At 48.9% G+C, this 27762-nt stretch overlaps 1 protein-coding gene across 3 annotated transcripts; it reads right to left on the bottom strand.

The window, feature by feature from the left end:
- Positions 1–50: 50 nt before the first annotated feature.
- Positions 51–25163, bottom strand: FGF17 (fibroblast growth factor 17). Of its 3 annotated transcripts, XM_067530261.1 has the most exons (8): positions 25035–25163; positions 23662–23837; positions 21899–22070; positions 20035–20070; positions 19849–19885; positions 11630–11807; positions 4759–4865; positions 51–2873 (listed from the first exon to the last, which is right to left on the bottom strand). In XM_067530261.1, the coding sequence occupies exons 3-8, from the start codon at positions 22045–22047 to the stop codon at positions 2577–2579; spliced, it is 804 nt and encodes a 267-aa protein (XP_067386362.1). In that variant the 5' UTR covers positions 22048–22070; positions 23662–23837; positions 25035–25163; the 3' UTR covers positions 51–2576. The 3 variants fall into 3 exon arrangements, with proteins under 3 accessions (XP_067386362.1, XP_067386363.1, XP_067386364.1); XM_067530262.1 differs by lacking the exons at positions 20035–20070; positions 21899–22070; positions 23662–23837 and having other exon boundaries at positions 25035–25129; XM_067530263.1 differs by lacking the exons at positions 20035–20070; positions 21899–22070; positions 23662–23837 and having other exon boundaries at positions 11630–11774; positions 25035–25077.
- Between the last annotated feature and the right edge of the window lie 2599 nt (positions 25164–27762).

Below are 27762 nucleotides of genomic sequence, written 5' to 3'. Positions count from 1 at the left end.
CGTCTCCTGCTCTATCTCTGTACAGTCCCTAGCGTGATGGACTCGGGGGGTTGTGCTATAATACTAATCAAGGTAACACTTCTAAGGCATTAAACAAATTCCAACATCGGTGCCTGTGTTAGGGTCTGTCTACACAACAAAAGTTACGCAAGGGACAGCTTCTCGAGCCAGCTCAAATCCAGCTAGGGTGGGTGACAATAGCAGTGAAGACAGTGCAGCGTGGGCTTCAGCTCTGGTGGTACAAGTCTGGCATGGATGCTGGGTATGTATGCGGCTTGCTAGCCTGCTCTGCTCTGTGCTATGCTATGCTGACTTCATTTCTATTGTTACCCATACCAGCCAGATTAAAGCCAGCTTGGAGAGGCTAGTGTGTAGACAGACCTTTAGAAACAGAGCCAAAGATTACTCTGCCTGAAATCATCAGGGAGAGCAAATCATTTTCTTTTTGCCACACCTGCTGTTTATTGAACTCTTTGTAGTTGCTTGCTTGAAGAAGAGTAGCTAGACCCGTCCCTCAGACACAGCTGCATTTGGGTCTCCAGTAAAGCAGTGCAATACTTACACCCCCATACAAACACACAAACAAGCCCCCAAAACATGCTGTGATTGAAATAAAAAACAAACCCAGAAATTAATTTTTATTCGTTTTAGGTTTAAAAAATAATAATAAACAAAAAACAAAAAACCCAACCCCAGAGTCTAACTGTTTAGACCTAAAGCAACAGCAGTCAACATAACGGAACTGATTTAAAAAAAACCTAAAAGTGGTTTCTCTTTATCTGAAAGGGAATCATGGACACTGGGCCATGTCTCTCTCTTGCTAGTCACATGGGGTTCCTCATTTTATTTCTCTTCCAAAGTGGGGCGTGTGGTTGGGAATTTGGTCTCTTGAAGCAAAAGGACCTGGCTGAGGGAAGATGGGAGGCCAAAACCCTACAATAAAATAAATAAAATAAAGAGGCTCGTGACAGTGATAGAGCATGCTGAAAACAAGTGCTGAGACCTTGCTTCTGCAACAGTGGTGCTCAATCTTTTCCATGCCAGGACACCAGCCCCTCGGTCCCAGAACCCTCTTCGCTCTAGGTAACAGTTAGCCAGGAGGAGAAAGATGGCTCAGTGGTTAGGGGGCTCAATCGGTATGCTAGAGCCCTGGGTCCAATTCTTTCTCTCACTTTCACGTGTGACCTTGGGCAAATCATTCTGAGTGTGTCTATACTGCTGTCACTGAGTGCTTTTCTGTCAACATAGATCATCCACCTTCCTGAGCGGCAGCAGCTAGGTTGACGGAAGAATTCTTCCAGCGACTTAGCCACATCGACGCTTGGGGTTAGATCAGTTTAACTATGGTGCTCAGGGGTGAGATTTTTCAGACCCCTGAGTGATATAAATGGTCAGTCTAAATTTTAAGTAGAGACCAGGCCTTAGTCTCTGTGTCTTAGTTTGCCCTCTGTACAAAGGGGATAATAGCACTTCCCTACCTCCCAGGAATGTTGTGAGGATAAATATATTACAGATTGTGAGAGGCTACAGTATTGGGGCCGGATAAGTACTACAGACAGGCAGACAGACATCCACCTCCCCTCTGGGAAGGCAGGGTGATCTCAACCCTTCTGCTGCTTTACAGGTTCCCAGGTCAACTAGATTTGTCAGTCCAGGGTCCCGTACAGATAGTCTCCTGCATGTTAGCTGTCTATTTGCTAGATACATCCATAGACAGTGGAGAATAAAGTCCTATTAGTCCATCCCTATGTTAGCGAAGGCAGGATTCTTCCCTACAATTCATTTACCAATCTTGTTCAACTGTGTCCCCATGGGGAAACCGTCCCACAGTCTAAAAGATCTCATCAGTAAGAAGTTTTGAGCTTAGTCCATGCAGAAGAATAAAAAACCCAACTAGCTGCCAGGATTGGTCCCATAGGAACTTGGCCATCAGGGTGGAGTTAGCACCTTTGATGCTGAGAACGGAGCCAGAACGAGAAGTCTCCAAAACAAGTTACCGTCTGCTGGCATCCCAGGAGGGGTCGCTGCACAGATGGGCCGGCAAAGCAACGGATGTTGAATCTTGGGGGTCATTACAGAGGAGGAGGGCACAGCGGTGCTCTAGAACAAAGGGAAATCCTGCCTGGGGTTATAGCTAGTTACAAAAACTAAGCCCCCAACTCTGACACTTGCTCCTCCAGTTGATATTTCTTTGTGCCTAAGAGAATCAAGTATAAAAATAGAGTATCTTGGTAAAAAAAAAAAGAAAGAAAAAAAAAAAGAAAAGAAAAGGGGGCGTGGCAGGGTGCTGGGGGGCACCGTCCTATGCACAGTCTAGGGCAATGGGTGTGCATGGATGTCTGGAGGGCAGGCTGCACAGCAACGTTGAGCATGGACTAGTCGTGGGTATGGGAGTGCCAGTGACGTATGCCTATGCACAGAATAGGGCAGTGGCGTGGGTCTGTGCATGGGGAGGGCGGACGGCCCAGTCCGATGAGCAACGTGGGGCAGCGGCGTGGGTCTGTGCGCGTGGGGGGAGGACGGACGGCACCACCCTTCGCACAGCAGGGGGTCAACGGCCACGGCGGCAGCGGGCACTACGTGAGGGGCCGGGGGGTGCGGGTGCGTTTGGTCCGGCGCGTCGGGGAGGAGGACCCAACAAACTCGAACTGCTTCTGCCGCTCGGCGTTGTTGGGGAAGGGCAGCTGGCCACGGTAGAGGCGCTTGATGAAGTGCGCCTCCCGCTGGTTCTGGCGGCTCTTGGAGGCTTTCCGCGGGCGGCCCTTGCGCGTGAAGGCCATGTACCAGCCCTCGTGGCGGGCGTTCTGGAAGGCGGTGTAGTTGTTCTCCAGAACGATCTCCGTGAAGATGCAGTCTTTGCTCTTGCCGTTGGGCTGGAGGCGAGGAAGGGGAAGAGAGTGGGTTAGCCTAGCAGGAAAAGGGTTAAGTGCTGTTAGACTGGGGAACCTGTGCCCCTGGTTTTGTCATTGGACTTCCATGGGAGCAGAATGAAGGCCTGGGAGGATCCAGTGCCAGTAGAAGGTTACGCCAGGTTGCCAGATCTCATGAAAGCTGGGCAGGCTTCCCAGACCCCTGCCATCCAGGGAACCCCGCTGCCAAGGCTAGGAGGGGAGTCCAGTCTCTTCGTCCCAGTCAGTCCTTGGCTGCTGTTCTGAGGCTCCCAACCCGGGGCTATAGAATGCTAATCGGAGGGGTGTTTTCTGGGATCCAGTGGGGACTGGACTGAGACTCACCAAATTCACAGAATCATTGAAAGGTCGGGCTGGAAGGGACCTTGAGAGGTCGTCCAGTCCAGCCACCTCTCTGAGGCAGGACCGAGCAAACTAGACCATCCCCGAACCTGCTCTTCAAAGCCAGGGATTCCACAACTTCCTTTGGTAACCTATTCCAGAGCTTAACTACTCTCAGGTTAGAAAGCTTTTCCTAACATCTAACCTACGTCTCCCCTGCTGCAGATTACGCCCATTACTTCTTGTCCAACCTTCAGCAGACATGCAGAACAATTCATTCATGGCACACAAGCCACCAAACAGGGACAGCTTATAACCCCTGCCAGCCAGAACTTGCTTGGAACGGGTGTCTCTTAGGGGCTCAAATCCTCTATTCCTTTTTCAATCCCATAAATCATTCAGTCCCCCTTTGACTTGCAGTTTTGCTCAGACAGCTACCCAAGATAGATCTCCCGTTCCACGTATCACCCTGGGGCACAGCATCTGTTTCCTCTTCAGGATGATGGAACAGTCAAAGAACAACCAGACCCCAGAACATCCATCCCCCCAGTCTGCTGCCATGGAGCTTTGAGAGTTTGCTCAGGGCTCTCTGGAAGTGGCACAAACATCAATAAAGCTCCCTTCCTGGATCTGCCTGGCGAATCCCAGGGCCTTCATGTAAGGAGCTTCCAATCACCGGGGAGACAACACAATGCAGCGGGAGAGCACGCTGGAGTCTTTCTATCTCCCTGTAATGCCAGGACTCCAGCAGTGTGAGCGTCCCCATAGCAGTACCCTGTCTGTGCCAGCCAGGATGCCAGCAGAATGAGAATGACCCTTGGCAGTGCCTGTGCCTCTGATGCCTAAAGTCTCCAATCACCTGCTCCAAAGTCAAAAGAAAAATGTCTGAGGAAGCACATGCATCTATCTCTGGGGCAGCAATGGAGCAGTGTGCATCTACAAATCAGTGCAGAGCTGCTAGTGGGTGTGCAGGGAAGGGCTGATTTCCTGCAGCACCGATGGGGTCTGCAGGAGCAAGCGTGGCTCGTCTGTTAGTGCACTTCCATGGCACAGCCCGCAGGGCAACTGCAGGAGCACAGCTGGAGCGAATTGGCTTAGCTGCATTGACTTTAATGGAGCTATTCTGACTTACACCTGCTGAAGTTCCAGCCCACTGCTTTTGTACAGCTCCTGCAAAAACAGCAGCTGGGGCTTGTCAGGTTCTATCTTCTCTGAGCTGGATTCCGATAAGAAAAGAGAGAGAGGTTATAGATTCAGGCATTCAAGGCCAGAAGGGACTATTAAATCATCTTGTCTGACCCCTTGCAGATCACAGGCCATTACGTTTATTTCATCCAGTTACCCACATACTGGGCTCAGTAACTTTTGTTTGGCTAAAGCCTCTCATCCAGAAAGGCATCCAGGAGACCCCACCAGTTCCCTTGGCAGCGTCCCATCCCTTTATACAATTGGAAGGGCAAGTTCCTGGAGTGGAGTGGGGAAAAGGCACAGAGGTGGGTAGAGGGGGGCGTCCCTGGCTGTGACTCACTTTTCCAATGAGCTTCCCTCTCTTGCTCATGCAGATGTATTTCTCGCTTTCAGCTCCCTTGATGCGGACACGGCTCCCGAAGGTGTCTGTCTCCACAATCAGCTTGGCTGCGAGGATGAGAGAAAGAGAGAGGGAGAAGAACAAAAACCTCCTTCCACTGATGCTAGAAAGTGAGCGGCGGCCCGTTCGCGAGCTGGGGATCAGCGTGTGTGCTCTGGGGCATGCAGAGACCCCGAAGACGGCAGGGAGTGCTTTAAAAACAAATGCCCTAACGGCACACACAGACTGAGCTATCCGCAGTTAAATTATCTCAGCTCTGGAGGACAGAGCAGGGCACCTAGCTAGGACTTGGGAGAGCTAGGGGCAATACCCTGCTCTACCACAAACTCCCCACGTGACCTGGGGCAAGATAGACAGGATACGTCTACACTTGGAGCTGTGGGATGATTCCCAGCTCAAGGAGACGTACCTGAACACACGTGCTAAAAATGGAGTACAGCTGCTGCAGTGAAGGGGCTCACTGTCCTGAGTACCTACCCGTCTCAGACAGCAGGCACGTATCTGGGGGTGGCTCGCTGCTCCTGCTGCTGTGGTGACGCTCTGTTTTTAGCACATTAGCTCCATCCGAGCTAGCGGGAATAGGTCTCCTCCAGCTGGAGATTATGCCTCCAACTTGAAGTGTAGACGCACCCTTACTCTGTCTGTGCCTCAGTTCCCCATTGTACCATGGGGAAAATAGCAGTGCCCGGCCTCAAAGGAGGGTTGCGAGGACAAATCTCATGAAATCGTCCCAGCACACGGTGCCTTACGCTCACCAACTAACGGGGCCATGATACAGAAATAGGAGTTGGAAGGTAACCCAGCAGGAAAGCTGCCAGAGGGGATGGCTTGAGTATCTAAGCCTCTGGTTTGCAGTTCTGTCTTTATATCTCCAGCAACCAGTAACGCACCTCCCAGTAAGAAGGACTGGCCTTTCAGCTGAGAACCAAAGGGAGCACATATGTAGCACAGATAACTGGCCCACTTACCCCAAGGCAACAAGGATCTATGAGGATGGGGCGAAAGCCAAGACACTGATGTGTCTGCAGCCAGGACTGCTGCTTTGATCAAATCAGGAAACAAAGGAGGCACCTATTTACAGGAAGCAGCATGGTCTAAAACAGTGGTTCTCAACCAGGGGTACGTGTACCCCTGGGGCTACTCAGAGGTCTTCCAGGGGTACATCAACTCATCTAGATATTTGCCTAGTTTCACAACAGACTACATAAAAAGCTCTAGCAAAGTCAGTACAGACTAAAATTTTATACAGATAATGACTCATTTATCCTGCTGTATATACTATACACTGAAATATAAATACAATATTTATATTCCAATCAATTTATTTCATAATTACACAGTAAAAATGAGAACGTAAGCCATTGGTCAGTAACGGTGAGCTATGACACTTTCGTACTTTTATGTCTGACTTTGTAACCAAGTAGTTTTTAAGTGAGGTGGAACTTGAGGTATGCAAGAGAAATCAAACTCCTGAAATAGGTACAATAGTCTGGAACGGTTGAAAACCATTGGCCTAGAGTCAGAGGACCAAGGTTCAACTACTGGCCCTTGTGTATTTTGGGGCAAATAATTCTCTCTCTGTTTCACCTCCCACCCATTGTCTGTGATGTCTATTTAGAGTATACGCTGTCTGGGGCAAGGACAGAAATAACAGTAATGATAATATTACAATGAAGAAGCAAGCAATGAACAAACCCTTCATGTGGGCATGTGATGAAAAATGGCCACTGCCAATGTTCAATATAATCAAAACACACAGTATCGTTGTATACTGTATGTGCTTTGCAGCGTTAGACTTTCGTCCAGTCACTCAAGGGTTAATTGTCTGTGCGTCCAGTCCACAGGCTTTAATTAGAATACCTGAGTCTGAGGAGTTCCTAGTGACTAAGACCAGCTGTGAACAGACAAAAAAATAGATATTGTTGCAAGCAGCCAAGGATCAAACCTGCACCTATGGTTAATTAATTATAGCCTGCATCTCGGTCTGTTCAATTAATCTGGAGAAAGATCTGGAAAGTGCAAGACAGTAATACCTGGAAGCTGGTGAGTTAGGCTATTTTAACCTCCAAACTGCTTACAACAGCCGTTCCTCGTTTGATAGAAATTAAGTATTTTTAGTAAGGAAATTCAGGGGCATCTTTTGGGATTCTTTAACACAGTGGTCCCCAGGCTTTTTACCCCCTGCCCCTCCTTGCCCCTGCCTGCGCCACTCCCATCCCCTGCCAGCTGGGGCTGGCTCAGAAGTGAGGCTACGGTCGGGACCGGGGGCCATGGCTGGGGCTGGGGGCCGTGGCTATGAGTGGGGCTGCAGTGGTGAGAGGCCACGGCGGGCCCCGGAAGCGGGGCACTAGGGGCGGGGCATTGAGGCTGCGGGCCGGTGCGGGAACTGGGCGCCAACACCATATCTGGGCGCCATGACTGGGGGGCTGCGCATCACGACCAGGAGCTGCGGTCAAACCTGGGATCAGGTACTGAGCCCGCGGCTGCGCCGGGGCCGCGGCTGTGGGGTGGGGCCAGAGCAGAGCTCAGGGCAGAGTGAGGCTGGGTGGTGTTCCCTCCCTGTCTTCCTCTGGGTGTGCCCCACAGTTTGAGGGCCTCTGTTTTAACACATAATTCCCAAAGTCTAATGCCAGAACAATGGGGAAGAGCAGAATAGCATGGGAGCAAGTGTAATTTCCTGCAGAGTGGCTTCAGCTTCTGCAAAATATAATCCCGCTCTAGGCTGAAATTCAGCCCTGTGCCAAGGGCCAGAATAATGCCTATGTACCACTTATTATTTGTGTTACTGTGGTGCCTAGGAGCCCCAGCCATGGATCAGGACCCCATTGTGCCAGGTGCTGCATAAGGACACACTTACCTAACTAGCAATATGAGAATCTCAGCTTTCATTAAAGAAAAGAAAAGAAAAATTTCTAGCCCTCCTGGTTATAGGGAAAAGCTTGAAAACATGACCTGTGTGCATCCTAACAGCCTAAAAACCAGAAGGCAAATATATTAATGAAAATACCCCATGGTTTTTAAGTCAATCTCATGATTTTTGGAGGGCCTGAGAAGCAATGCCCTCCAAAAAAAAAACCCTCCTATATTTAAAACACATAATTTGGATCTTTTTGTGTTTTGAATTCTTTGGGGCTGGGAATTATTTATGAGTGCTTGTGGGGTGGGCGCACTGCACTTAAGGCCTCAAAAAGGGGCATATGTGGGAGTCGAGTGGTGCATAGTTTCTGGGTTAGGCCCTCTGGGTTAGGTGAACTTCAATCTGAGAAATCCCTGGACTCTTGTGCCTAGCCATAAAAACTCAATTGTGCTGCTTGCCTTTGCAGATGCCTTTTCCTCTGGGCATCTCTTCGCGAAAGAGCATTCAATCCTGCCACCCCATGGCTTGGGCAGGGCACGATTACAGTGACGTGAAGTGTAGGGTGAGAATGTGCAGTACAGTGTGCGTGGCCCAGTTACAGTGATGAACTAGTTGAAATTACAAAACAACTAGGCTCTCATGTTTTGGGACCCACCGGGTTTGTAATCAGGCATCTTGGCTTTCATCCCTCCTCCCAGAGATAAAATCCACATGGGCAGAAACAAGCATGTGTATAAACTGGCCATGAATAAATTCAGTCTGGAAATTAGAAGGTTTCTAATCATCAGAAGAGTGAGGTTCTAGACCAGCCTCCAATAGGAGTAGTCAAGGCAAGAAACCTAGCTGGGATAGACCAAGTGGGTTGCAGCCCATGAAAGCTTATGCCTGCAGAAATTTATTAGTCTGTAAGGTGCTACAGGACTCTGTTTTTGCTAGCTGGGATAGAGCTTGATAAATTTATGAACAGGATGATACGATGGGATGGCATGCGATGACCCAGGATGTCCCTTCCAGTCCTATGCCGCCATGACCAATACAGTGTTTGTTCCAATTACTTATGTGCCCCTAGACAAAATCCTTCCTCCAAACACCTCTGCTCTTTAGAGGGGTCAAAACCCTCATCTAAATTTTTGTGCCTTTAGCCCATCTCTGATTACAACCTCTAAGGAAAAACCTCTACCCATGCTTGGATGAGTAACAGAATCTAATTCTAATGCAGCAACACATTATGCCTTTCTCCTACCAGGACTCTGTCCATTACAGCTGCTATATCAAGCTAATTAGGGAAGCCATTATTTTTGCTTTGATGATGGGGAGTTAGGGACCAAATCCTGCTCTCAGTTGCATAGATGAAACTCCCTTGATTGAAGTGGGGTTGGCTCCAGGTATAAAACCACAGTCCAGCTCCCAGGGGCTGTTGACTTTATCGGGAGTTGGACTGATTCTTAAGCAAGTGCAGAAATTGGCACATTAAGTGTGAGAGCCAAGGTTCCTTTGCAAAATTCTCTTATCTGCTGCACTCTCGGCGTGGGGTGTGGGAGGACGGGACAGTCACCTCTTTGTTTACAACGAGACAGTTTCAATCAAATGGGACAATTACGTTTTTAGCACCTTTGCTTGATTTGACAACAGCTCTCCTGCCAGCAGCTTTCTGATCAAGCCCTATTGTCATGTTTAGCGGATCTTGAACAATTCCTCAATAAACAGAAGAATTGCCCCCTCTGGGAGGAGTTTTAATCATTATGTTTTGGATGAAAACGTCTGTCCTGGGAAGAAGCGTTCTTTTAATCTGTTGCCTTTTGAAAAACCGTCCTTTGAAGATCATTAATATCTATGTCGATCCTTAAAATAAATGTTTTAAAAAACCAAAACCACCACCCCAAAACAAATTGACCTGCTAGGTACTTTTTGTAACACGGAATCTTTAAATCTTCATTCGATGTTCTGAACAAATTGTAACCATCCCATTTTGTATTCTAACAGTAAGACCATCAGTATGGTCTTATTCCTGCCCCCATTGAAGTGAAAAAGAGCAGGGCCTAGGTGTATTTTAAATCCAGTTAATGCTCTTCTCTTTGATTTAACCTGAAGACACTGTATTATATTAACCTCCTTATTTGCCTACATGCACATGTGCATAACTGAAGTCCAGACAAGATCTCAGAGCCATGACTTTCAGCTGTTGATCTGATTTATGCTTAACCCCCAGATAAACTGATCAGAATATAAATTGATTAAGAGTTCCCAGTAACTTCGCCCTAAGGTAGGGATAGATTGTTACCATAACAAGCCCTTGTATGTGTGAAGCGTCACGATCTCTGATGATATTCAGAACATTGTCAGTTGCCTACAAGAGACATTTCTATCACAGGGAAATGTAAACAACAATCCATCTAGTTTGCTGGATTCTCAAATGAAAGATTAAATCCTGATGTCAAAAGGAATACAATGGGGGTCAAGATTTCACCCAAAGATTCAGTCCTGGACATGCTAGGTATGGACTGGAGTGGGTTTAGCAAGACCGGTTTGTAGATTAGGCCAGTGGTTTCAAGGTTTTGCATCCCAGAACTCCCCTCCCTCTAACCAGGAACTAGCCAGAGCACCCCTCCCATTTAGCAAGAAGGAATGGCAGGGAGCTTGCGAGCCCTCCATGGGCTCATGACCCCAGATTGAGAACCACTGGATTAGACCCCCAATGGAGCAGAGCCTCAGCCCCTGTAAACTGGAAGCAATGGGCCAGTTCCCCAGCTGGTGTGAATCAGTGGGGCTCCCTTGGCGTCGATGGAGTTATGCTGCTGATTTACACCAGCAGAAGGCCTGTCCCAACATTTCTTAGCCTTTTTTCTAAGATCTTCAGCTGTAGCAGCTTGTTTAAGACTGAACACAAAGGGCCAGGTGTTTAAGAGTATTTAAATGTCTAATTCCCATTGGAATCAGTGGGAGTTAGGCGCCTAAATACCTTTTAAAACTCTGGCCATAGGTTCCTGGATATTCTCAATTGCCAGTAAATCGTCTTTCAGTTTCTAATACATACCAGTGTTCAGCTGGTTGCATTGCAAGTGAAGCTGTGGCCATTAAACTGGAAGGTCTCTTGGTCTCTGCCTCTTCCTAGGGGATGTATTTGAAAGCAACCCTTGTGACCTTACTTGCCCTGTACCAGGGATGTTCGTTATCTGTCTCAGTCAAGTGTCTCGAAGCACTCCATAGGGATAGGGGGCAGTACGATTATCCCCATTTTACAGACAGAGAAGCTGCGGCACGGAGAAGGGATATGGCTCAGTGATTCACTGGCAACGGTGGGAATAAAACCTGGGAGTCACGATTCAAAGCATCCCTGTTCTAGACACTAGGCCTTGTTCCCTCCCCGAACTGGGAGCAGAGGCAGAAATCCTGACTCCCGGAAGACTCCCTGCTCTAAAGGCTAGGCAACATTCCTACCCAGAGCTGAGAACAGAACCCAGGAGTCCTAATGCTCAGCCCAGTCCAGCCCAACCCTGCTCTAAACACTAGATCCCACTCCCTTCCCTGAGCTGGTAATAGAACCCAGGTGTATGGACCCTAGACTCCTGGTCTAACCAATAGACCAGGCTACTTCTTAATTACTTCTTATTATTTGCATTGTGATAGCACCTAGGAGCCCCAGCCATGGACCAAAGCCCCATTGTGCTAGGTGCTGTACAGACACAGAACAAAGAGACAGTCCCTGCCCCAAAGAGTTTACAATCTAATGCTAAAATTGTGATTCATCCCTGTGTTGGAACTGGCCTCTCTGACCAGCTTCCAGATGTGGAATCTCTGCATGGCCGATGACCATGTCCAGATGAGGCTGATACAGCCACATGGTAATCACTCAGAATTAAAGTGCATTCCCTACCAGCCTGTCTCTTTCCATCACAGATGGCTGAGATCTGGCCACCTGCTCTGGGAGGGATGGGGGCATCTCCAACTCCTTACCGAATTTGTTGCCATCCTCTGCTGTGGCGGTGATCCTTTTGCCGTTCACCTGGACATGCTTGCCACTGGTCCGGCTGTAGAGCTGGTACTCCCTGATCTGCCTCCGGCTCAGCTGGTCTGTCATGGCGCCCTGGTCCCTCACGTACTGGTTAAAATTAGGAGACGGTTGATTCTCCCCCTTTGTTTACAAAGGGAAAAATAAAATCAATTTGTTTTGGACAGCCCCACAGTCATGGCGAGGAGATGGAGTTGGGAACCATCACTGGGCTATCCTGGGTAGGAGAGCTCACGCAGGGTGGTGGGATGGGGTCTGGAACCCTGGGGAGCATGCCACGTGGATGGCTGGGATGCAGTCAGGAGCCAACAAAGGGACATCCTGGGCAGGAAACCACGTACAGGCCATCCTGTTGAGGAACAAGTTCACTTGTTTCTCTTATTTCTTTGTTACTGGGCACTTGGGATTGTTATGAGTCATGTGCTCTTATGCCTCATCACCCACATAAAGTCCTACTCCTCTGGACAGCAAAATTGATTGCTAACGGGAAGACGATTCTCTCTCTCTGTGTCTATAGAAACATATCCATCAACCTGTCCACTATCACCCTCCCTCTACTGGTTGGTCATTCTCTCCATGTGTTATATATAACATTACTCTCTATCATATGTAATATCTGCTTATCTAATATAACCTTCTATCTACTTTATATAACCATCATCCATCCATCCAGTATAATGCTGTCTAAATACAACCATCCATCCATCCACTATAATGCTCTCTCTAATAACCATCATCCATACGTCCATTTTAATGCGCTATCTGTTATTGTTGTTTACTTGTATTATCGTAGCATGTAGGAACCCCAGCCCCGGAGCAGGATCCCGTTGCGCTACACGCTGTACAAACATAGAGCAAAAAGACACTCCTTGCCCTAAAGAGCTTACAGTCTAAGTATCTAGCTATTCCACGCCCATCAACATGGTATCTGGCCACCTTGTGAATGTGATTCTCCGAACACAAGGCTTGATAGCACAGCTGGGGAGAAAGTCGAACAGACAACGTAGTAAAGGGGTTTTCCCTCCGGACTCTCATTGGCTTTAGTAACAACAGAACAAGAGCAAAATGCAGAGAGTGGGAAAGAAGCAGAATTCTTCCCAATTAAGGGGCTCCTCCCTGCCTCCGCCCATGAAGTATCAGGAGTGTGATCATAAAATAAAGGATTGGGTTGTCCTGTCCCTGCTGCACTGCTCGGTGCCCTGACAGCAACGACCCAGGAGTAATGTGTATTTGAGGGTCTTCCTGGAAGATTATGGCCAGGCAAACCGCAGGCATATGCCACAGAGAACACAGGCTACTTCCACAACCCCCTGTCAGCACACGGAGCCTGCTGCCGCCTGTCTCTCACGTTTCCCCAACTGTCACAGAGCCCTTGCTGGGAGCCAGGCTCCTCCTCAGATACTAGAGAACGGGCTGGAAGTCACAGACCGGCAAGTCAGTGTGTATGGCGGACGCTTCTGATCCATGTTAACCAACACTGAATTAGAGGGACAGGGTGATGCTGGTGCCGCCACTGCTGTTCATGGTGCCAACACTCATGCCAGAAGCAAAGGGCAAACCAAACTTCATTGCTGGCCTTAGATTCCAGAATCTCAGTGTAATTCAGAGCCGCCCAGCTGCTCCCGGGACCCCAGTGCAACCGAGAACCTCTCAGCTGCCTCCAGGATCCCGAAGCAGATGTTATAAGGGAGTCTCAGAGAGCCAAGGACCAATAGTATTACTGCCTGTTTGAGTCACTAATGACCGAGGGTCATAGAGTTTAAGGCCAGAAGGGACTACAAGATTATCTAGTCTGACAGCCTCTATAGCACAAGCCACCCACACCACCCAGCACCCACACACTAAACCCAACAACTCATTACAACCCTCAGGAGACTAGACTATGATGTACCACAGGCTGAGGAGGGACCAAGTGCCCCAGTGCATGAGGCAGGGAAATGATTAGGTGAGATATACCCAGAAAACCCTCACAAGTGACCTGCACCCGCACACTGCAGAGGACAGCACCCTCCACCCCCGAGGTCACTGCCAATCTTCCTTCCTGACCCCACACCTGGTGACCAGTTAGACCCTGAGCATACGAGCAAGAACCAGCCAGCCACACACCTGAGAGAGAAGGCTCGGTGCTACTTCAGAGCTCTGGCCCACCCCGTCTAACGTCCCATCTCCAGCTGTGGCCATCCCTGATGCTTCAGAGGAAGGAGATTAACAACAACAAAAAAGCCAGAAAACATTGGGAAAGGGGGGAAAAAACCCTTCCTGACCCCTGCAAGTGGCTGGCTGGAACCCTGAAACATGAGCTTTTAAAAACATAAGACATAAACCAGATGTGAGCCCCAGGACCTCTAAGCCCTGCCCCCATCATCACAAGCAACCCCGTCATACCGTCATGCACAAGAACCACCGGCTGGGACAGAAATGCTAAAGAACATCAAGGCTTCAAAACCCAGGCTAACAATAGAACATCTGCCACCCTGAGTGAGCCAGCCCCTCTCTCACGTGTAGGGAGAGGGGGCTCTTTCTCAGCCAGCCCCTGCAAATCACAGCATCGTAAAACAGCTCAACCCCCCAGATTCAGCTTCTGACCTTCACTGCCAGCCATGCCGTGAGACAGGCTGGGTGGAACTGAGAACTGAGTTTGGTTCCTAATGCACAGCATACTCTAGAGTTCACCAGTAGCAAAAGGTAGGGGTACATTTGGGAAGGTCATTCGACCCCGTGATTCAGCCTTTGGTTATACCTGACTAATGATGGGCAGAATCCTGCTCTGGTGCATGTAAATGAACTCAAGTGCTGGAAGCTCCATGTATGCATGAGGAGCAACTCAGCGACACGTTACAGAATCAGCAACATAGAAGAGTGATTGACACAGAGAACGCACTGTATCCATAACACAGAGGGCATGACTACAACCACGTGGAGCTCTGTGACTTCATTTCCCGAGCCTTGGGAGAGCGCTGGGAAGGTCCCTGCCCCAAATTTTGCGTTCAGCATCAGGACCACAAAGCTCAACATGAAACTTGGATCCAAACCACTGGTTCTGTGTTAAAACAACAGGAGGCTGCTTGTTTCAAGCAGGATCAACTCAGTGCCGTACATCAGCCCAAGTTTACTCCAAACCAGGCCTGAGTTGCCTTGAAAGTTTCCTAAGCTTTAGCAAATATGACAACAAACCAAATCTTTCTCTCAAATGCAGGAAACCAGACAAGTCTGGTGTGTTTGCGGATTGACGTGCAAATATTTTGTGCTGCTCTGACAATAACTCTCCCAACATGCCTATGTTTGAAAGCATAATGACCGAATTCCCCCCTCTCCTCCTCAAAGATCCACTAAAAGGAGAGGACCAAATTCTGCTCATAGTTACACTTATGTTGCAACCCCACTGGCCGGGGGCTACTATGATTCTGACGAGGTGAGAGCAGAATCTAGTGCTCAGTCTTCACTTCAGAGGACCTGATTGTTCTCCCATCTCAGATTTACACTGGCATAACTCCATTCACTTCAGTGGCGCTCCTCCTGATTTACACCGGGGTAACTGACAGCACAATCAGCCTGCAGTGCTTCTGCTCACTCAAAGGCTGCTAACTAACGTGTGTATTGTACCCAACCAGGCTTTGTGACTTATGCTAATGCCCCAGCAGAAACACGCTCCCACCAGAAGAGTTATTGTATGGTAAATAGCAGCTAATTACTACAGACCTGTGGGTTGACTCCAATGCTGATAATCCTTAATCTGTACGATGGATACAGAGCGATCATGGAGCAGTTCAACTTCAATCAATGTCTTTAAATATGCGTTTTATTGGTATGAGAAGGGTTCGTTTAATCTCTATGCAAGTGGAGCAGGAAGCTCTGATTTTAAGAGCTAAAATTGAGGTTTTCAAAGCTCCCTAAGAGATTTGGACACAAAATATGGATGGTCAATTTTTTTAAATGTAAACTTTTTTGGGGGTAGGGGGTAGGGGACAGGAAAAGTCTTTTTGACCAAAATACAAATGTTTACGGAAAAATTTTATTTTGGTCAAAATTACTGAATTTTTCATTTGAAAGCATGGAAATTGAAAACAAAATGTTTGTAAAAATATTCACTTTTTGGTAAAAAAAATTGGTAAAAACTTTTGGTTTGGGCTGCAGCAACAATCTTCAGACCAGAGTTTTAAAAAACTGAGCTTTTTCTTTTCTTTTTTTTAAAAACCAAGAGAAAATATTTACCAAAACTGGTCATTGAAAGCTGGAAAAATTCTTCCGCCCCATCCCCACCCAGCTTTTGTTGTTGTTGTTGGAAAACCAAAATATTTCTGTGCGAAAATTAGAAAACAGATGTTGAAATACTTGGGGTTTTAAAACAGCTGTAGTCCAGATCTCTTAGCCATCTACACAAATCTCAGCTCGAAGGTAGCTCTCTAGTTTGTGCCTGACCTACAGGTAAATCCATCCTCATCTGTGTAATGTTGCTCCTTTGCCTTCCATGGAACAACAACGATTTACTCCAGCTGACTTCAGTGGGGCCAGGATTTCACCCAGCTATTGACACAGCAGAACTGAGATCTTAAATGCCTATTGCTAAATTAGTGTGCAACACAGCTCCCATTCATGTCACTGAGCATTTTGCCATTGACTTCAAGTGAAGCAGGATCAGGCCCTTTCTTTATAACCCTATTATCTGCCTCAAATTTCTCTGAGAATCTGAGTGCTAGCCCCAGATTTCCTACAGCACCAACTTCAGCTCATCCGAAACATTCACAAAGCAATGATATGGACCACTGGGTTGGCTCAGAACTTCTTGCTGTAAAAGGAAAGGCAGCAATGGGGTTCTGGTCCAAGATGAGGGTTCCCACAATACTACACATAATAAATAATAATAAAAGCTGGTCACTGAAACACAGATTGGAGCTCCCTGGATTAATATCTTCTCTACAGTAAATCCGTATGCTATGGTATATTTCATGTACCTATCTGTGACAGTGCCAGAATCTTCAGACAGGCTCAGAACCCACAATCAGATTTTCCAGAATGCTCAGCCTCCACTTCGGAACCTAAATCGGCGGTCAGATTGTCCAGAGAACTCAGCGTGTCTGGCGCTGAGCAGTTTGGCGAATCTAGCCTAAGGGCGACAGTGGGAGCTATCTATCCTCTTTTGAAAACCTAGTATTATTTTATGTTACGGGCATGCTTGCTATCAAGGGTCTAGTTATTAATAGTTTACAAAGGGTTAATAGATGCTTTGATAAATCAAAGTCCAACGGTATGGCAGGTTGCTTATAAGCATGAATTACAACCATCTATTTCACCTTCTACTGATGTGCTGATGAACATCAGTGCTACATGCTGCGCAGACCTGCCCCATGCGTATAACAGCTATTTATAGTTTATTAACCCTGTATGAACAATTTCTCCATGAAACCTTAAAGTGGGACTATTCTATTTATGTATTTATTGTCAGGCACTAAAAGCCAGGACAGGCACCACAGACTCGATTGTACAACACTCACTCTCACTCATGCACACTTAGCCGAGCACTGCAGTCTCACTCACGTCAGTGAGCACTTGTGTGAATGAAGGTGGTACAATTAGCCTCTGGAGGATGAGATCGAGAGAGTTCCTGGGAGATCCAGCATCCAGGCTAAGATGTTAAGAAGTGACTAGTGATTTTGGATGCCTCTTTTTTTAAGGGCTCGATGTGAGGTGCTTTAGAGGGCCTTGATTTTCAGAGGGCAGGTGCTCAATGCTGTCTGGTAGTCAGGACCCTTTAAGGTTTCCCAAGCGAAGCACCCAAAGTCACATCTGAAAAGTTTGGCTTCAGAGAGTGTCGCACAAATGTGACCAGGTGACTGGTCTAGTCCTGCCCAGGTTCCGAGCACCCACAGATCCTGTAAACTTCTATGGCGGTTCCAGGCACCCAGTGCCCCACGGGACCAGACCCTTTGGCAAAGAGGCAATTGTCTCCTTTTGACCCAGGCTGGGCCGACTCACTTTTCTCCTTTCCTTCCCGGCTTTATGGAGCTCTAGCTCAAGGGGGACCCTGTTGCTGTCTGCCCCATCCCATAAGACTCATAGCATCATGTCGGTCCTGTGTGAACTCTGACAATGGGGGGCTTGTGTGTTTCCCCGGGGGAGGGATGAATGCAGGAGGAGCTGATGAACCAGGTGGAAATCCCCTCTAGGTGAGTTACTGGAGCTGCTCCTGGTAGTTCATCCAAAAACCTCTTGCTGTTTTTTGGCTCTGCTTCATTCTCCCCTTGAGTAAGCTTTCCCACCTTTTCCCTCAGCATTCTGCAGCCTCCGCTCATTACAGATCACAGGGCAAAACCTCTCTCTCCCCTACTCCCCCACCTCCCTCACAAAGGAGGACAGAGCGAGGCTAGCAAAGATCACAGCAAACATTATCTATGTGGCATCTTCACAGGTCTTTAGTGTGGCCGCTGGGGGGGATCGACCCCTTGCTGCTGCCCCAGGAACTGGGGATCAGCCGTCCCAGAGACAGCTGCTCATCACGCAGGAGCTCAAGCATGGCGCTGTCCTTTGCCAGCTTGCCTCCCCCTCACCCCCGTGTACCCTCGGTGGGGGAAAGGCAAGCAGTTCAAGGGAAAGCCCCGCACCACCTTTCACAGGACCATCAAATGAGCCCCCGCCCCCAAGGGGGCAATAAAACCAGGCCCAACACCATTGTGCTAATTTCTGCTCCATAACCGGCTGCATCCCTGAACCTTTTTGTGTGTGCGCGTGTTGGGGGGGTGGGGAAGGGTCTAGGGTCTCGCTTCCTGCAATGATTCGCTTTAGGGCCTTGGGGGGGGGGAGGGTGTTTCTGCCCCCATCAAAGGCAGCTCCGTTCCCCTCTTGTTTTCAAAGAGCTGAAGGCATTTACCTTAAAAAGGTCCCCGGCGCATGTTAAGGAATCCAAGGCTGGCCTGTGAAAACTGTTTGATTCTCGCTGAGAGGGTGCTGGTATGGAACAGTGCATTTTAATAGCCCAGGCTTTTATTGAGATCACAAAAAGGGATGCTGCATCTTTAAAAGGGTCGAAGGGCGGGGAGGTTGCCGGGGGGGCGGGTGGTTAAACTCCAAGCCACAGCAAGCTGCTCTGACTTTGCATTTAAAACTAATGGGCCTGATTCTGCTCTCACTTGCGCTGGTGTAAATCAGGAGTAACTCCGCTGGACTCAATGAGCCGGGTCCCCAGCTGGTGTAACTTGGTATAGCTCCATGGGAGTCAATGCTGATTTACACCAGTTGTAGATCTGGCCTGATGGAATCAGGTATTAAGTGAGTGAGAGAGGAGACTCGGGTCCCAAAAATCTCAACATTGTCTATTTCTGGAATCGAGCAATTCCCCTCAATGAGCAGTTTTCTAATGAAATATCCTTTTCCAATACAGCACAATGTAGCAGTTCTCTAGGGGTTAAGGTCCAGCCCCATAAACAGCTACAAGCAGGAGTAATGCCACTGACCTTAATTGTCTATTACATCTACACCTAGAGAGATACAATTTCACTTCTTTGAAACAATTAAAATAATTAGTCTGACCTCCATGATTATCCAGTCCTACAATTTCTGATCCGGAACTTCAAACATGCACACAAGTAATTTTACTCACAGGAGTCATGTCATTGAATTCAATGAGCAAGAAGCTGCTTTTAGGCCAGTGTAACTTCACCGCCAGGACAGTTACCCTAGAGTGATGCTGGTCTGTAAATAGAATCTACCCCCTAGGTTTACTCACATGAGTAAAGTTACCCATGTGCATAAGAATTTACAGGAGAGAGTTCCTTACCTTTTCAAACTGTGCTATGTTTAATAACTTTTTTAAAAAGATCTCCTTGTATCAGTATTATCAGCATTAGCAAAACAGAATACACAGGTAAAACTTTGATTTCAGTTGCGACTACAACATTAGCCCATTTATTTTCAAGCTACACACACACACAAACCGATACATGCCGCCTTCAGGATTAAAGCAATACACCGCAGGGGAAAAAAAGCAATTACTCTAGTTTCCAAAAGAGCTTTGGGCACTTTGGGTTTGAATGCTATTGCAGCCCTGTGCCTTTAAACAATTTGGTTTTGTTGCAAAGAAAGAACTCCACAAGTAAATCTAAAAACTTATAACCTGACTTTTTGCATTTTGGGGAGGTTTAGTAAAACAGACAGTCTTTTGCAAACATACCTGGGTTTGACAGGAGAGCATTAAGAGCTGGAAACATCTGTATTTGGAAACAAAAGAGAGAGAAAAAAATACACAGGGTTTTGTTTGGGGGTTATTCTGTCTACTACTAATACACTATTGATTAACCCTTGTTGCAAATAATTGGAACAAAACTAGCTGGGAGGAAAGAAAAAAAAAAGCGCTTACATGGAAAGGTTTTGGAGGCTGACGTGCTGCATGTCGCTTGCCAAAAGAAAAAAAAAAAAAAAAAAAAAGAGATAAATACATAAAATGAAATAAATCAACTCTGAGCTGAGCACTCTCAAAATCTCCCAAAGCGGCAAAGATCTCTTAAAGCTGGCACATTCCTGGGGGGTGAAGCTAAGGAGCTGTGTCCCCTCCTTTCTAGTCTGAAACCCCCAGTAACCGCAGGAAAGGAGGTGTCAGGAAAAAAAAGCCACTTCTTGCACCTTTAAGACCACATGTGATCATAAAGTGCCTGGAACAAAAAATTGATACAGTGCATGGAGATGGCTGGAGCAGCGCATCTGTTTTCTTCCTTCCTTCCTTCCTTTCTTTTTTAATCTTTACCAGGGTCCTTGCAGTGATTGAAGAACCTTCGCAGCATCCAGGTTTGTTTCATCCATTTCGCCTTTCCTTCCCACCCCACCCTTCTCCAAAAGAGAAACTTGCTGCTTTCCTCAGTCTATTCACTTGGTTGCATCCCTTCTGCAGCCTGGTGGCAGCTTTCTCCTACATGGGAAGGGGGCTCAAGGCAAGGCGCTCCCATCTGGGGAGGAGAAGACACTTGAGAGGCTCAGACTTCACTAAGTTCCAAGGTTGGATCCAACCGAGAGATTAGGAGAGGGAGCAGGGGCTCGCTTGCAGCCTATTGCCAGCACTTCACATGTGTCAGCCCTGAAAGCTTGGAAGAGTCTCTGCAGACAGGGGCAGAACTTTCCCTTCTTGCTTCCCTGCAAGTCATTCAGCAGCTGGAGAAGGAAGGAGGAACCTTACCTAGCAGGCGCCTGTGAGGGAGGAGAAAGGGCGTGGGGGAGGCAGCTGGGCAGAGCGGCTTGTTGTGTCCCCCAGTTGGAGAAACCAACCTGAATTCACAGAAATGGGGAGAGGGTGTTTGACTCATCAAATCCCCCACCCCCAGCAGCTCACACCTGGCACAGGCGGGGCATGTGTGTGTGGTAATGGCTACCTGCTGCTTTTAACTTACGGCGTTGGAGGTCTGTGTTGAAAAGCCACGAGCCCTGCACCTCAGCTGGGGCGCAGAGCATGGGAGCTGGGGACCAGGGGGGCTCTTTGGCCAGGATGATACAATAGCGTTGGGTGGCTGGTGACTGATGTCTTGCAGCATCTTATAAAGTAAGGGTGGGGGAAAGAGCGCGGTTACTCTCCTGCCAGCCTGCACGTAGAGATGCCCCAGTAGGCTTGTGCCACCCCTTGCTCAGATGAATGGCCAGCAACCCACTGCGGAGGGGGTCTCAGGTTCCCTGGTCTCAAAGACCCTTCTTTGCAGTGGGGTGATGGGCTAGCTGGCAGCTCTACCTACTGGCCCAACACCTCCCAACACAGGTGATCTTGGGAACTCCCACCATGGCGCCGAGGTTGTGCCCAGGAAGAGCCCTGGTATCTCTCAGTAGAAGTCAGAGTAAAACCTGCACGGGGAGGACGCTGACAGCAGAAGGACATGGGCCGATAGCCAATACGTCGTTTCTTTGTGTCCGGAGCAGCTTTCTCCAGAGGCGAGGGGGTTTTATACAGTGTGTCCCTTTGGTATCACTGCCCCAGTCCAACTCGGTGGCTGCATGCCATTTATTGTGAGAAGCAAAGCAACTGCGTTCGGCGTACCAGGGAAAGGTGCACTCCCTTCCCGCCGCACGCCCGCCCCACGAGTCCTTGCTGCCCCCACTCAAGCCCCAGCCACAGACACTCTCCGCTCCCCTGGAATGTGGAGGAAGAGGTGGAGGCGCTGAACTGCCATTGCCTGGCTGGCGTAAGTGGCGCGTCCTGGAAGCAGAGATAGCCGCAGAGGGGAGGGACAATCTGGGAAACCTACCAGCGCCGGCCCAGGCCCTCTGCTACTGGAATTCTGTTCTTTTCCACTGAGTGCTCTTTGCCCTGCTGCTGCGCCTCCATGCTGATCTGGGATATTGGCACACTCAGGCAGTGCTGAAAGGTTGCTGGGAGGGAGCTCAGAGCTGCCATGGAGCTGAAATCCAGGTCTGGAACTGAAACACAGGCTTTAGACTAGGCTGCACTCCCGTTCATCTCCTAACTTGGTCTCTGCAGTGAACCCCCCAATCACACTCAGTGCCCCCCACCTCAGCCACTCATCAACCCACATGCACTGGCCTGCAGGCCTGTTCGTAGCTGTTAGAACTCAGGTCTGGGGAGCGGAGGGGGTCATGACTCCCTGGTTCTATGGCCATCTCTGGAAGGGAATGTCTCTAGCAGGAGATCGTGAGACGGGGACCCAAGGCTCCTGGGTTCATTCCTAGCCCAAAAGGCAGCGTGTGTAATGGTGAGAGCAGGGGCCTGCACGTCAGAACACTCTTAAGTTCTATTCCTAGCTGCTCTGCAACTGACACAGTGCAAGACCTCAGGCAAGTCCCTTCACCTCTCTGTGCTTTGGTGTTGTTAAATGGGGATAATGACAGGGACCGACCACACAGGAGGATTATGAGACTTCATTGGTTAATATTTGACGACTGCTCTCGTATCCTTGGTCAGAAGACACTGTATTCATTGTAGCAACATGGAAATACTGTGTGAGAAATCTCTCTCTAAAGCAAACCTGGGCCTTTCTAATCAAGGGCTGCTTTAGAGCTAGATTTCTCAGTCACCCTGTATAATAAGGTTATTACAGTTACAGGATAGTCACACTGCAACTTGCCTTTCAGTGTGCAATTATCACTAAGTCACATAACTGAAAGGTTCTCTTCACGGCTGAGTTACTTATTATTACCCCTTTAATTCATATATACTAGTAGAATCCATGTATGTTAATTACGCACTGTTGTCATTCCCAGTCCTGTAGTGAACTTTCTAGCTATATGAATTAATTAGCAAAAAGCATAACCACCATGTGATTGCACTGTAATTATATGGCCGTGTCCTTATTATAAAGTGACTGGCTTCTCTATCTCTGTAACTTTTGTCCTTTATGACCAAATATACCCCTTCTGGAGCACCGCTAGTGATACTGCCACCTCAGACCAGAGCAATGGTCCCTCTAGGTTCGGTAAGCGCTCCGCGCAGAGTCAGCCTTGTTAGGAAAGAAACTGCAACACTTTTTAATCAATTGCATGACTGCTTAGTGCATTTGGATCTGCTTGGGCCTCCGGAAACATCAGATACTTAACACATGCATTAGCATAGTCACTTCCATGCTGCCATGGCACCCACTTATGGGCACAGTCAGTCCCGTACTAACAGCTCCACACCTTCCCTTTCAGTTTCCCGCAGTGACCAATAACAGATACTTCAGAGGAAGGCATAAAACACCCCCCATGGTGCAGTGTGACCATGTGGCCTAATGGATCAGGTATCTGACTTCACATCAGACAACGAAGGGCTTGCATCTCTTCATGGTCCATTTGCTTCAGCGCTTGGATACTAAGGTGATAAGTGCCTTATAAATACCTTTGACAGATATCTAGATAATGTCCCAAAGTGCTGCCCAGTGTTGCTGTGCACTGTTAAACTACAGCTGCCTTTTGCCGGGAGGTGGCTACATTTCAGCAGTGGACCTGCGCACGGCTGATAACGTGCTAAAGAAACGGATGTATTATTGTGTACTTCAAAGGTGATCCGTCCTACCCCAGAAATACAGGCGAATGCAAGGCAGTCAGTTGCTGAAGCAGGGCTCTGGTGGCAGAAGAAGGAGATTGGGTTCTGTCAGGGGCTTCCTGTGTGACGGTTGCCGTTCCCCGTGATCCCCTTCCAGCCTCCTGCGGCTTGGCCGTTCTGCTGAATGTGTTCAGATCTGAACAGGACTGTGAAGCGTTGAGTTAGAGCAGTGCTTGTCAACCTTTCCAGACTACTGTACTCCTTTCAGGAGTCTGGTTTGTCTTGTGTACCCCAAGTTTCACCTCACATTTACAAAATCAGACACAGAAATAGAAACGCGTCACAGCCCATGGCTATTGGAAAATGGCTTGCTTTCTCAGTTCTACCATATCATTACAAGCTAAACCAGTGTGAATATAAATCTTGTACTTCCATTTCAGTGTGATACTTGTGAACCTTGTCTGAAGCCTGGGCCCCGCCGCCTGGGGCTGAAGCATGTAACTTAGCTTTATGGGGGACCCTCTGACATGGGGCCCCAGGCAATTGCCCTGCTTGCCACCCCCTAATGCCAGCCCTACCCTTGCAACCCACTCCGCAATCCCCAGGTTGAGAAATGCTGCTTTAGATGAGTTGAGCACCCCCTGGAAGACCTCTGCGTACCCCCAGTACTGAGTTAGATAACGCAGCGCTGAGCGCAGCCCAGGACAAATCACGTTCAGTCTCAGGTCACCTAACCCAATTCTTCCCAAGCACCAGGACATTTTGTGTGTAGACAAGCCCTGCTGCTCATTACACTCATTGACTTCAAATGGATTCTCAACTCTTCGGGAGAGGGACTGTACCTTCCTATATGCACCTAAGCACCTTGGGACCTGACCCGGGCTTTGAGGCATTATGGTCATATAGATAATAATAAGTCACTTTCACATTCTGTACCTTAGTTTCCCCAAGTGCAAAATGCAGAGGATGATACTCTGCTCCTCAACAAGGTGCTCGGAGACTCCCTATAGACGAGACTAACTTAGGCCTTGTCAACAGTGTGCCCCACTTACTGCCCCCCCTCACCAAGACAGGCAAAGCTGCTCTTAGCCAGGATCTGCACTCATGCAGCTTATCCTGGCTTCAAGCCGGGATAAACTGGGCAGCTGCAAATAATAATACCTAGCTATTTTCATCGGTAGATCTCAAGTACTTTACGAAGGAAGCCAGTATCATTAGCCTCGTTTTACAGCTGGGGAAACTGAGGCAGGAAGTGATTTGCTTAGTAGGCCAGCCACCGAGCCAGCAGCAGAACCCAGGTCTCCTGATGGCCGGTGTATAGCACTATCCACTAAGCAACACTGCCTCCCCAGGTTTACCTGACTCCACTATGGGTTTTTGCCCTAGGGCAGCTACACAGTTACCTGAACATCAGTGTCTGAGATCGGCAGTGCAGAGCAGGCCACAGAATGCTTGCCTGAGTAGGAAAGGGCTAGCCAGGGGCATAGGATTTTCTTGGGTTCTTTTCGCCCCCTGTGATGGAGCAGCCCTGTGGAAGGTTCTGAGCAGAGCTGAGAGCGAGCAGACCTCCCCTTTTGAAGTTTCAGTATTGGGGGAAGATGTGATTTGGTGCTAACGACCCAAATTAAGCCTCACCTGGTGCTTTCTCACCTCCCCCATTAAGGAAGTTCCCACAAACCACAAAATGCAGCTTCTAATAAACACAGTTGTTGATCTTCCCTCTGGCTTGTGTGTGTAATGGGGGAGCACCGGCTCCCATGGCACCCTCTTCTCCTGGGCTTCTCCTATGGGGATGCTTTGTCTCCTGTGATGATTACACAGGGAAGAGGTGCGAATATCACCTAGGGAACTGGCTAGCAGCAGCTTATCGGAGATCAGCTTCTCCACCTCCCCCACCAACCCTCCCTGATTTGCACATGAGCTGCCTAGGATGGACTCGGGCAAGCAAGGGAACAAATGGCCCACATAGGGACTCTGAAGAAAGGCAAAGTGGTTGACGTTAGCTGTGTCTCTCCCTTGCTCCAAAGGGGGGAGCTTCATTTGGAAATCCAGGGAAGGAGGAATGGATGCTGATGATAAGAGCATGAGACTGGGAGACAGAACACCTGGATCCCGTTCATGTCTTTGGGAGGGAGTAGTGTCTAGTGGTTACAGCAGGAGACTGGTAGTCAGGCTTCCTGGCTCTGCCACTGACTCTCTATGGACCCATGGGCAATTCCCTTCCATGCTCTGTGCCTCAGTTTCCCCCATCTGTAAAATGGGGATCCTGATCCTGACCTACCACTCGAGGGGTTATTTTGATAATATTTGTAAAGTGCATTGAGATGGAGGGAGCTAGAGAGGCACAAAGGATTTTATTATCGCTTTTAACACTGGAGTGCATGGCAGGGGTTCAGAGCCTTGAACCTCCAGTTGGACAGTGGTGGGCATGGTCTAGCTGGGGCATAAGTAACAGCCAAAAAGCAATTGCCTCCCACATACTGTTACCCAGGCCCCTGGCTTTCATAAGTCACACGGGGGGGGGGGGGGGGAAGAGCTGAGGACTATCTCCCCCAGGACCTCCTCTCACAAATGAAGCTTTGGACCACAGTTTGAATGGCGGTTGCAAGACATGATCTCCTCTTGCACGTACATTTGCACACACGAGGGGGGGTGTAGGCAATACAATGACCTGTTTGTGCACACGCCGATGCCATTCTCTGCACGAGCATGGAATGCACTTGTTGTCCTGCTGCCTTTTCCTTTAAAAGTCCGACTCTTTGCGGACAGTTTCCCCTCTGGTAACCCCAGTCAGTGTTCATTCTGGGGGGAAGAGGCCGGTAACTCTGCATGTGGGAGCACGGCAGAGCCCTGAGGCAAACCCAGGGGCCCCTTTGACACCCAGCATACTCACCATGCAGCACTGATTTAAAGGGGTTGCTGGCAGGCTCCAAGGCTAAACATCCCCATTGTTTTCACTCGCACGGCCTCCTCCACCTCCGAAGCGCTGGCTTGTGCAGTGGCACAGCAGAGAGGGCAATGGGGCTGCTGGCCAAAGGAAAACACGTAGTGAGAGGTTTGCAGTGGCATGATCAGAAGCCCAGGGCATCCGGCCCAGGAGAACCGAAAAGCCTTTAAGGTAACGAGCTACAGAGACTCTGAAAGCTAAGCTGGAAATGGCTCTGAGTCAGCTTCTGCTCTCCAAGCACAGACGCCCTCCACACGGCCAGATCGGCAGGTGGCCATAATTATATTGCCGTATATCGTCGTGGCAATGCTAACGGGCTCTCCCACCTGAGAATCGCGGCAGGAATCGAGGGAAGGGTGACCCCATTCTACAGATGGGGAACCCAAGGCATCCAAAGCCTGTGTTGGTTCCTACACTAAGTCCAGCATTCAGTCAGCAAGCCCGTTTGGGTACTGGGTCTCCTTTACCAACACAGCACAAAGCGCTGTACGTAGGAGCTGGCACTCCCTGCAAGGCCTAGGATGAAGCTGGGGCCCCTCGGACCATTATTGATGGCTATGCCGAGACCAGACGACACCGGAGCCCCCGAGGGTTGGTAAACCTGTCCTCACTCGCCTCCAGGGTTCTGTTTGCCTTCAATCAAGAACAGCCGGCATCAAAGCATCCCCAATGAAAACAGATGTCAACAGCTCCTGGCTGATGAGCAGGGAGGGGGCAGGGGCTCTCCCGGGTCCGCTCTCCCCACACGCCCACACCTTAGCCTGACGGCTTCTCCCACAAAAACAATGTGTTTGTATAGCTGATGATTGTAAACAAAGTCCCTGGCCCGATCAAGCGGTCCTTCCATCACCCCTACTGGCTTCCAGGGGTCGGCCGGGGAAGGCGTGGGGCAGAGAGGGGGAAAGCAGCCAGCTGGGGAGGTGGCCCTGCAGCGAAGGGGGGAGCAGAGGTGAAGGCAGGATTGTGATGCTGATGAGAAGGGCCCCAGCACATCTGCAGATGGAGCTTTCAAGCCAAGAAGCAAGGATGGATCCTAGGAGGGCTGGCCAGGGAGGGGTGTGGGAGGGGTCTCTGTCTGTTCGCTCTCTCCCTCTCAGACAACAACTGCTGATGCATGAGATCTGGAGAGAAAGAGAGAGAGAAACCAGGAAAAAATAGGAAATGAGCGTGAAAGAAAGCAAGAA

Source organism: Emydura macquarii, unplaced genomic scaffold (genome assembly GCF_026122565.2).
Source record: "Emydura macquarii macquarii isolate MOO-44397 ecotype Brisbane River unplaced genomic scaffold, CSIRO-AGI_Emac_v2 contig_3059, whole genome shotgun sequence".
Taxonomy (NCBI): domain Eukaryota; kingdom Metazoa; phylum Chordata; order Testudines; family Chelidae; genus Emydura; species Emydura macquarii.
The sequence above is the reverse complement of the archived record's forward strand: the minus strand, read 5'-3'. Positions and strand labels throughout refer to the sequence as shown.